This window comes from Pecten maximus, chromosome 4 (genome assembly GCF_902652985.1).
Source record: "Pecten maximus chromosome 4, xPecMax1.1, whole genome shotgun sequence".
In the NCBI taxonomy this organism is placed as follows: Eukaryota; Metazoa; Mollusca; class Bivalvia; order Pectinida; family Pectinidae; genus Pecten; species Pecten maximus.
In genome coordinates, this window is record NC_047018.1 from 9154098 (window position 1) to 9166348 (window position 12251).

Consider the following 12251-nt stretch of genomic DNA (forward strand, 5'->3'; position numbering starts at 1 on the left):
CCGAACACCAAAACTTTATTCAACAACAGCCTAAGTTAGATATGTAGTTGACTTAAACATGTAAAATAACAACTCCATGACACCACCAGAATACATGACATGTAGATTTGGAAGAGGATTACATGGTCTATTATATATTGTGTTCCCTTTATTGCTGCTGAAGCTGTCATGAAAAGGGTGTTCACACATTCTCAAATACAGTATTCTCATCATCATTGTTCCCACATCATATAACGACAATAAGGTAGCGTCGTTAGTTATACTACTCACGTGCTTCATTAACACGTGAGTTAAAACAGCAGGTATTTTCAGTCCTGTTGCCATCAGATAGCGACTATATTATATATGGAACATATTAATTATCGATTACACTTGAACTTGATATAAATCTTTATAAGCGGATTCGTCTACCCGTATACACGCGATCAATTGTCACGCGACAAATGGTTTTTGTTTTTCATTTGCTAATAGTTCGAGCCTGTTGGTATATTTCCCAAAAATCTTCAGCAAAGAGATTACAATTTTGATATTGAAACATTTCTATATTGATGAAACCGTTTTGATATACATTGTGTATATGTAATTTTATACGAGAAGAAATATTGTTATGAGAGGAACATCAAGCGTTCATTTTACGATATTTCCTGTAAGTGTGGGTTTTTTTGTCAATAGCGACCATTGCTGGATACAACCTTAGAAACAAAAGCACTAACGTTGTAAAATAAATGAAATTCTTATAAATGTAATAACTGTCCAGGAATCCATGAACGCCATATGAACTCAACATCAACATAGTCAGATTCCAACTAAACCACCACTAATGCTATGGTTAATGTTACCTATCATACAATCATCACCATATGAACTCAACATCAACATAGTCAGATTCCAACTAAACAACCACTAATGCTATGGTTAATGTTACCTATCATACAATCATCACGATATGTTGCTTAAACATGCAAATCATTGTTTTAATGAAATTTCATTGTTTTAATCTGTCTGAATAGTAAAACATACTCTGTGTATCCAAGGTGTTAGTTACTACAAAACATAAAAAAAAATACTGTAGTGTACTCGTTATTAGTTTAACTGTGTTTATTATATCTGTTGCATACAGACGATCTGACAAAAATGGCTACAAAGAAAGTGTAAGGCTATATTGAAATTACAGCCAACAACATTTCAGCCAGCATAAAAAGCATGAAATGCTACTTTCATGAGATTTTCATTCTACTCAACAAGACAAGGCCCGTTTGCTTCATATAGCATATATTAATAATGAGCTAACAGAATTATGTATGGTGTGTTGTCGATTCTTTCTAAGACACGGGTGCATTTCTGTTCTCACAACCTAAATGGGACGAACATGGTGTTCTTTGCCATCACTTTTGCCATGAAATATGACATTAGTTGCGAAATCATTTGAACGTTTTTGCTATTGAAAAGAATAAATTTCATTGTAAAATGTTCCTTCTGCTGATTTTTGTCCAAATCATTTATAATAAAACCCGTTTCGCTGGAGACCATTGTAAATTGTGTTATCAAATACTTAAAACGTGTATGCGCGCTCACGCGACAGAGGAAGGATGACCTTGCGTTGGCCGGGTAATGGCTCAGGGAATATCTTCACACATCAGAAACTAATCCTCTCTTTTACACACGACACTATTCATCAGATCCGATCACAAAATGATGCTTCTCATTTTACATGATCTGCAAAACAAAATCCTTCCAGGATATATTCGTACTGTCACGACAGTCTATGGCGAGAGAACCGGGCAATGTCGTGTTGACGACCTGTACAAATATGACGTATCCTCATTGTTATGTGAACCTAGATAATGTAGTCTTTGTGGAAAACACAGAAAACAGAGACACAGAAATCATGACGTTGACTTATCTTTGAAGAAGTAGTTTTAGCTTACCAATTACGCTATCGTGAAAAATATCAAAATATTAGCCACACTCTTGAAATGTATTTGGTATTACTGAAGACACTGTTAGATATCCTCTATTTATTGATAGCTTGTAGTAAATCTCTAGTGACCTTTCAGATAAATGATCACATAGGAATATAGACAACTGTCAAATTAGTTTCATCACAAAATGCAGATTTTAAAATGGAAAAAATGACTTTATGCATCTTTTCTTTAAAGCGACTCCTTGCACCTGCATCCATGACATTTTGATGCCAAAATTGAAGCGATGGGAAGCTATAGCATCACATTTCCACGGTGGATAATAAACGGGTACGTATAACACAGTTTGTGTTTATAGTTTTATAAGACTGTTAACATATACATTTTTCCTTATAGTCTCTCAATGCCATTATCAACATGACTAACCGTTAATAAGTAAACCCGTCACTTCGATCTTCTCCTGTTTTATAGCGTTATTGATGATACAGTCGTATGTAGTTGGCTTCAACCAATATATAAGATTTTCTTTTGCATACTTTAGTTTCAGTCGAGTTGTGGTAAGTTTTCAGTGTCATGTAGAACTATAAACCTGATGTTTGACGGAATATCAGATGATATGGTTTAATCTTTCTAGGTGATAAAGACGGCAAATCCTGGAGACTCCTCAGATACAAAGTATCTTATTTATTTATTCTTCATAGGCGAGCATTACCTCGTTCTGGACGAAACTATCGTGTAGACCCTTCCAATATATGACAGAGCACAAAAACAAATATATATAGTTCAATAAATTTATTTGATTTTCATCACATGACCTGCATATATTAGATGATTTTCTATATCTTTGTCTCCTAGCTATGCTAGGAATAACATAATAACAATAAGGCAAATTTAACGTGGCACTTTTGGTTTTCTTGAACACATTTGACTAGGACTTATCGTGCTTTTTATATTTATACAGAATATACAAATTGATTAACTTAATATCGACATAGGATAACATACATAAGCACCAGAACAATATATTAAAACAACGCAAATAACAAATAACATTATATAGGCATACTATTCTACCATCAATTCAAATTGTAATTTTATCATTTCAGACAAGTGACCTGCACCAAAGAATCAGAGAGTAATTTTCTACAGTAATTTAAGACTTTAAGGTAAGCAAAAGAAAGAGTTGTCTCCCTTTACAGGGCATATCATATATTTATATATATATATATACGTTTTAAAGCACGTTACATTGATATAAAGCTTATAGTAAAGCTAGGGATATTTCTGACCTGATTAGGTCTACATCAAAATGACACTTGTCGTTGTATTAAATACATGTTAAAGTAAATAAAAATACATATAAAATTGCACTTTTCATTACCGAAAACCTGTACTAGTTAACTGATTGATATAATGAAGTACCAGTTGGACCATCAATGCATGTCTGCGTATAAAAAATGAAATGTTCTAAAATTGGGATCAAATTGAACTGTTCATACAAAAATATAGCAGAATCTATCATATATTTAAATGCAAAAATAGACTCTATGACAAGAATTGATACTGGAACCTGAGAGTTTCCACACTACATACAATTTTGACCATATTTTTGAAGTTAACAATTTTGGCTTCGTTGCACTTGTATATAGGTGGATTTTTTGATTGGCAATTACGTTGCATAGCGATGAAATGAACTAGCTATGGTCTTGACTGGCCTTACAAATTAGAAAAAGGTCTAAATACATACATGGGTAATACAAATATTAGTTTCACAGTATACATAACATCCGTCAGACATTACGATACTCGCCTTCCTTTGGTGCCATCCCGGGGCGGACAGCCCAAACAGACGTATCATTTTGTCAAGGACGTTTAATGAAGGTTCCTATCGGACCAGCCGACAAATTTACAAACCTATTAAAACTGCCCTTTACGGTACAAAACGATACTAGAGATTTCCTAACCTTCACCACTTATTTCCAATATTAAATCACCATCTAAAATTGCATGACATATATCAACATTGTGTTGACAAAAACAACCATTATAGATAATAATCTACAATAACAACAACTTAGTGATCAATTGATAATGAAATGGAATGCAGTGTTTCTTCAGGTTGAACACGGAAATGTCTCTTGATTCAGACCGAAGTCTTTGGGTATCACACTGGTTTGTGATGGTCAGTTCATATGTGACGCTTCATATGGAGTGACAGGTGGTCACTCCTGGAGAAGGCCCGTTCACATAAGTGGCACTGGAAGGGGCGATCACCGGTATGTTTACGGTAATGACGGGTAAGTTCATCAGAGCGCGCAAATTTCCAGCCACATCCTTTCCATGTACATGCGTATGGCTTTTCGCCAGTATGAGTCCGTAAGTGCGCTTTTAGATGGGAGCTTTTCGTGTAGGTTTTACTACAGCCAGGGTGTGAGCATGTGTGACTTGTCTGTCGCTTCCTTCCCCAACTCCGTCGTCCTCGCTTTTTCGGTTGACAGGAAGATGGATCAACAGGTTGTTGAGGCAGCAACAAGTCAACAAGTTGTGGCGAAGATGGCGGTGTAATCATCTGATGCTGCATCATATGTTGCTGAGGGAGAGGCATTTTAGGTAGGAAATGATGTGTGGACATCATAAAAGCTTGCTGCTGAGCCTGTGGCGATGTCTGCTGATGATGTATCTGTTGATGATGTGGAGGAATTCTGTGGATCTGTGGATGCTGTGTGAGAATGGAAAGAGGGGCACGGCATTTCACCTGGTCGTCCTGATGTTCTGGAGAGGCTGGCGGTGACAAATTACCAGGAATATTTAACTGGTAGTGTATTTGTTGTTGTTGCTGTTGTTGTTGTTGTTGTTGTTGCTGCTGTTGTTGCTGCTGTGGAGACACTGGACTCATTGTGCAGTTAAGTCTAGCCATGGCAACAGCAGAATTGTTATTGGACATATATGAGGCACACGAAGTCACTGTATTTCGGTTGCACTCTTGTTTAGGAACGATGATTTGTTGTTTTCTAAAGTCAGCTTTCATATTTTCCATATCATACATACTATTCATAATATCAGGAATGTCCATGAATGTAGAGTGGAAATCTGGCAGTGTCTCGGCCGTAACACCGAGAGGCTCTCGCTTGACTTTCTGTCCATTATCTTCAGGGTACAATGTGGTGCTATCCAACGACCCGTTATCCATGGTGTTGGAAAGAATGAAATCAAAGTCTAATAAGTCATCATACATTTCGCTCTGAGTTGGTGAACAGGGCGAGTTTGCCATAGGAGAGTTCTGAGGTGCGGTGTTGACGTTTTGCTGAGGTGAAGCACTTGACCCACTGATAGCTTGCAGGATGTTGTTCTCATACGGTGTGTTGTCCTGGTACATCATTGCCAGACTCTCGACATCTTGCCATCCCTGTAATTATACAAAATAACAATCTATTATATTTCCTGTTCACTGTAAAATTATTTATACTGCAAAAAGATTTGAATATATACATAATGATAATATAATACTGTAATATAAAACTACCTGTAAATCGAATGTAATAAGTTCCTCCATATCTATACAGTAGAGTGTATATAGGCGGCGGTAACTGACTGTCAGTCGACAAGGTCTGGACAGTGAATGGTGTCACTGCAAGCTTACTTTATATATAATGACAGCCTTAATAATGAGATAGTGTCGACCGGCCGTCTGCGCTCGTGGAAATACACAGAAAAGATGTATACTTAAACCGATTACATGCTATCGATATAGAAAAAGAGACATATGACAGTTAATAAGTATACTGGGATAACAGGGTCCTAATGCTGTCGGAATTAGGTTCGTAACATCTCGGTCTACATCACGCAACATATCATCGATTTCTCACGGATAACGTTTTATTTTGTTCTAAACTCTTTCCCCTGAACACCAGTGAACATATTAAATACAAGGTTTGTAAAAGCATTGTCGTTGTAATTTGTAATTTAATATTGACGGCAGAATTTAGCAAGATGTTAACTTGTATAACGAATACGTAACACTTGAATACGCGAAAATGTGGCTAATTACATATTTTATAAATATAATATGTTATCAATATAAATAAATATTAAATTAAAATACTAAAATATCGAATGAAAACAATATTGAGTACTTACATTAGCAAGTTCAGTGCTGTCCTCAAACTTGGGTGACACCGTAAAGCCGGTGCCTGATTCCAGTAGGGAATCCATGATAGTAATCATTCAACACTCAGGTGTAAACACAGTCTATAGTACTGTATAGTCTGCTAGGTCGATATGTTCCTCGCTTGGATTAAAACAAAGTGTATTGCATAGTATATGTACATTTACTATATAGCCATCTAAAAATATTTTTAATGAACTGTCTGTAGGGTTCTTTTCGTCCAATCAGATTGCTCGCCTATATTTAGTCGCTATATAAGCGGTCCGCGCTACAGTCAGCTCATAGCTCCTTAGAGATGTGCTACGGTACACAACAAACAAACGTGAGAAACGTACCCTTACTCATAAACACCAAATGAGTTCATAGTTCTTAATCACATGAATATAGATAATGAAATAAAACTCTCATGGACAGAACTTGGTAAATTGGACATAAAGTTTGAAGTTTGGATCAAAAACAGCATACTATAACAATGTTTCATGCGCAGTAGTATTGACCCAGTTTTAAAGCGGTCACGATTGACAAGTCGGAACGTAAAGCGATAGCCCGGTGCATTACGTACTTTGCCGAATTAGATTAAATAACTTCCGAGTAAAACCGAAACTTGCCGATGATGTCATATGATCAGACATTCATGCTTACCTGACTCCAGACATACAGTTTTTGTAAGCATCGTTACGTCTAAATTTAGCTGGCTATTAATAGAGGCGTATATAAGTGTTTTCGCTGTTGATATGGAGCAGTTAGAAAGGCGATGTGAGGAGAGGCAGAAGGCTGTCCCGACACAACAGTGTACAAAGTGTAGGAAGATAGGATCCTGGTGTGCAGGATACATCATGCGATAGGGACATGATTTGTAACGAATATTAACATCATTCGCCGTGTACTCTTTTCATAGTCACCAACTACATCATCAGAATAGTTATATTTTATGGAATTTATTTATTGTTGGAATATTTAATATACGTTAATATACATACTTTGATGATAGACACGTAATATTTCCATTACAAAATAAAACGTGATAAAAACACCCAAATGTTTATTGAATCATTTTTTAATCAATACCATAGATCCACATTTTAAACAACAGAGGGAATTATTAAATCAAGATCGTGTTAATATCTACGAGTTAATGTGAAAGATGAACTATCGTATTATATCTTCACATATTTCTTTTCATCAGTATAGCTACATATCTGCCCCCTCCCCCTCCAAGTTAATTACCTATCTAAACGCTTTTATCATTAAAACATCAAGGAAATTTCCCCTTAAATCCAATAATGATTTCCTATGGGAAAGCATTGAGTGAATCTGAGTCACCACCTGGGGTCACCACCTGGGGTCACCACATGCATAATTCGTAGTCTTCGTTCATAAACATGTTGATTCGTTTAATTTAGGTGTGTTCCATTTAGGAGATTGATAAAATTAAAAAAATATATATTTTGTTGATAAATCTCCATATACATTAAAATTGCTGTTGTTTTAAGGCCTGATATTAAAGACGTTTTAGTGTTGACATTGTTTACATTGGATGCTATATATATGAGGTGATCTACATACTTTCCTTGTTTTGACATGATGTATCATTGTCCCTTTCACCTTGATCGTAGTAACTTTCTATACTTCTTGAACACCTGGTTTCACCAGTGTTTTGTTATGTATCATCTAAGTTCAAGTTTACGTCTTTTCTTTCCTTTTCATTTTGCTTCTCATTACTTTCAAAACCTCCCAGTCCCTATTCTTGCATTTCCTTTGTTGTGCTCAATTCCTGTTCATGTCTTTCTTCCGTAACTAAATCTTGAATATATCTTCAATAGGTTCATTTGTTAACTATAGATTTTGATTGAAATAGAACGAACATATGACCGAGTTGTATAGGTATAAAATTAGTTCATCAACTATTAAAACTCAAGACTACATTTTATACTTGATTAAAAGAAATTTTGAATGCAATATGTCGTTTATAGTTTCATTATCTTTTTTTTTTTTGATTAAATGTGTGGTTGAAAAGACATGTATTTGATTTTACTTATTTCTAAGTTCCCAAACCTTCCTCGTTTTTACCCCGATTGTTTTGTTCTTTCAAAACACATTGCTGACCTTGTTTCGACAAAAAGGCCGCCATTTCTCGCCTTCTGATTAATCAAAATTTATTTGTTGTCCTAATATGAATAAATTTGGTGTTATGGTGTATCATAACTTATGTTATTATGTCTTGAGTCTCCAGACAAGCAATACCTAAGTTGATGACAATATAATATAAGTATTAATTGATTAGAAAAAAATATCGCGTCGTCGTTTTATATTTTACTTTGTGAATAATTAGGTAATGCATATACATTAAAACACAGTACGAACAAATTTTGTTGAAAGTATCAGATAACATTGCAGTAAATCAGCAGCTTATTTGTCAGTATAAATCTTCGGCCAACATCGGTCAATTAGTTGTTTCTGTCCCGAAAGGTACTGCCCGCGGAGCAATGTTCTTTATGTCCTTCGCCTTAGATAAATCTAGCCTTGGGTAGGAACGTTAGCGCGAGCTGTCCGACGGATTCCATTTTCCATGTTTAGCTGCTTACCCTCCGGGAGAACTGGTTATGTACGTGTAAATGGGACATGAAATATGATTGTTGATCATTAATAAACAGAGCCTACATTACACAAGTATTACGTTATTCTTCTTCGGGTTAATTGGTGAAATTTAATATGGATGTAAGTAAACACGACATAAAACTTTGATGATAAACTGTTTCTTTATTAATAATATTTTTCATTGAATTGATAAAGTTTGATATATAAGCGAGTCCTATTGTTTTACGGTCATGTTTGTATTTAGATATGTTCTAAACGTGCAATGTTTCAATTTTAAAGTAAAGAAAATATTTCACGGAGTTAACTATTTTATTTTACATCCGTGAACCAATAATGGGAAATGAATTTTTTATATGTGTAAGTATATATAAAAAGTTTCGACACGCTAACAAAGCTGTATTGATACATTTATAGACGGGAACATGGCTAATTGATATATTTTTGCAATATAATCGAACATATCAGTCGAAATATATCAATGATTATAAATCATTTCGATAGAATGGTAGACATAATGCTACCAACTATGTTAATCATTTGTCGAATGATGATGTCCATAAAATAAAATTGCATTATTGTATAACTGGGGAATTTATTAGTAACATGATTATATCTAGAGAACTGAGTAATAATCCAGTACTGACGGTGACGGTTTCTGTTTACTACAGCTCCTCTAGAATCTGTGTCACCTGAATATCTAATAATAGCTCGACCCGGTATCCCCTGATCACGTCAGTCAATACAGGTTTGTCTCCTGTTGGACAATCTAGGGTAAGTAAACAATTTACATACTACAGAATACCTTAGCGTGCCCGGGGCTGTGATTTAGTAGGACAAGCTCTCCCTTTTATAAGGTGCTGGTCACTCGTGCCTGGGTCAACTCAGATAACGCTATCACAATAATGCATTAATCAAACCATCTAAATAAAGCCCGCTTCATTAACTACGGAGACCATGTCAATTGTTCTTTGTTTAGAGACTACATTTGTAGACAATTTCCATTTTGATATTACAAGAACGCATTTGTGATAGAACTGTATATATGTTATCATTATACTGTAATTAATTACCTGATCCTTTTCAGACAAAATGGCCCATGTCACAATATGAATGAATGAATGTCTTAAGATTTTAATATTAATACTTCATATTAGTTTGTATCAGTTTAACATCAGCTGTTAGCCACACTGTCAGTGATATGATTGATTATCATTGCATTTCTCATCAGTCATCACTTTCCTATGATAGAGTGTACTTTCTATATTATGAACATGGTGCTATTGATGAAATATTAGCATTATGATTATTCAGAAAGTTTAAGTATACGCTAACAGTAGTAGTAATGACCATTGAAACTTAGTTGAGTTGTATTAATCATCCCCAATGCTTAAAAAGACAGAATTGTATTAATCATCCCCAATGCTTAAAAAGACAGAAAGTCTATTTTGGAGAAATCAAAGACAAACATGTTGCATCGGTAGACTCCCCATTTGAATAGATTTTATTTTCAAATCAATTTCTTTTTTATAATAAGAATTTGTACTCACCAAGAACAGTATTAGGTCGCCGTGAAACACCAACTTCACCACTAACAAAACACGAACTTCACCACTTACAAAACACCAATATCCTCACTTGCAGAATACCGAGCTCACCACTAACAAAACACCCACTAAACCACTAACAAAACACCACTTACAAAACTCAGTCTTCACCAAAAAAACCACTAACAAAACACACACTAACCCGCTAACAAAACTCAGACTTCACCACTAACAAAACACACACTAAACCACTAACAAAACACCCTCTTCACCACTGACAAAAAAACACCTTCACCACTGACAAAACACCCACTTCACCACTTACAAAGCACCGATTTCACCACTTACAATACATTTGTCGCAGAATACTTTTTGTCTCGTTTCCTGCTTCATACTTTGAATCTCTTTCGCTTTTTATTAAAATTAGTTCTTTCTCGACACTTATAAAGTGCTTATTTTTGCATAGTACACTGAACGTTGACCAGGTTAGTACAGTGAATACATAATCGTAAACGTATGTTGTTTATTGAAAAAGGGGAAAAGATACACTTTACTGATAATAAGCCCAACTGATTTAAATTAGATAATAAGTTATATATAGATAATAATTGATATATATTTAACATAATAAGCTATATAATATGCCAACTTGATATAAATTAGATAATAAGCTTTGAAATATGCCTAATTGATTTATATTAGACAATAAGTTATATAATATGCCTAAATGCTTTCTTTTAGATAATAAGTGACCGACTATGACAAACTGATTGATATTAGATGATAAGTTATATAATATGCCTAATTGATATATGTCACATAATAAGCTATATAATATGCCTAATTGATATAACTTAGATAATAAGCTTTTTGATATGCCCAATTGATATATATTAGATAAGAACCGAATGTGATGCGTTCATATTTTTTTCTCATTCATATATGTTTTTACTATAATATTTACTATATTGCCTATGACTGGAATTCTTCCTAAGGTAGACCATATCCCAGCAAGGTTTGCGCCCCGTCTGACTTTAAACGACAACACTAGTAATCACTTAGAAACGTCCTATCAATATTTACCACCCCCGCCGAAATAATAGCAACGAATCGATCACATGTCGGCCTAGGTCAACAATGCACGGCGTTCCGTTAGTATGCCAGACAGTTGACTCAATTTAATCTTGTATTTTATTGAAATATTTACGAGCGATAATGTTACTATAGGATGTTTAAGAGTTCCTGTGGTAAATTGTTTAAACTTTCATGATAAAATCGATTGCTGGAGTGTCCTCATCTGTAGTCCTGAACAAACACCCCCACTTCAACCTCCGACCTTGATCATCAAAGAAATTCCTAGCCAGTTATAAAGTATGCCTTACCAGAGTAACACTGACGTCACTTTACAAAAGGTTCTAATTCCTGGACATCTCCAGATTTGACTTTTTATGACGTACTGATAAGCGTTCTGTGGCCGTCATTTTTGGAATTTCCTCGACTATCTGTGTTTTCTAGATACATGGCTGTTTACGTAGAATATCGGCTGTTGTGTACGTGGTTTCCATGACCTGGCTGTTGATATTTTATCATATAAAGCAATCTGATTAAAGCACTGCCCTACATCAATAATTCATCGGTTTTGTTTGCCAACCAGATGTTTGTTTGTATGGTTGTTAATGCTGTAATGACTGTTCAATACTTGTGAATTACCTATGCATATGTTGTGTTTATTATCTGTTAATGCGATTAGAGATAAAATATATACAATATGCATTATCCGAGATTTAAAAAGACATGTCTGTTTGTATTTGCTTAAATGTGAGCGTTATTTCCTATCTCCTTATAAACACATAGTTGTCGTTTAATCCTTGAAGGTATTTAGGTCAATCAAGCGGATCTGTGTGAACAGTCCATCACAACTCTGACACTTGATTATAAGTACCCGGCAGATAAAGCTTATCACATGTAAATCACGCATTCTAAAGGTGTGCTAATTAGAGTTAACATGCATAACGATAGGAC

The 12251-nt window shown here is 34.9% G+C and overlaps 1 protein-coding gene across 1 annotated transcript; it reads right to left on the minus strand.

Moving 5' to 3' along the window:
• Nucleotides 1-2699: 2699 nt before the first annotated feature.
• Nucleotides 2700-6246, minus strand: LOC117325156 (dendritic arbor reduction protein 1-like). The gene is made up of 2 exons (XM_033881137.1): nucleotides 6060-6246; nucleotides 2700-5328 (listed from the first exon to the last, which is right to left on the minus strand). Exons 1-2 carry the CDS (start codon nucleotides 6144-6146, stop codon nucleotides 4111-4113), a joined length of 1305 nt encoding a protein of 434 aa, XP_033737028.1. The 5' UTR covers nucleotides 6147-6246; the 3' UTR covers nucleotides 2700-4110.
• Nucleotides 6247-12251: the final 6005 nt, after the last annotated feature.

What these genes read in the sequence shown, in the direction of transcription:
- LOC117325156 (XM_033881137.1), bottom strand. Translation starts at nt 6,146, where the DNA reads ATGATTACTATCATGGATTCCCTACTGGAATCAGGCACCGGCTTTACG. An exon ending in ACAGCACTGAACTTGCTAAT is followed by an intron (nt 5,329 to 6,059) that starts GTAAGTACTCAA and finishes GTATAATTACAG; the next exon opens with GGATGGCAAGATGTCGAGAG.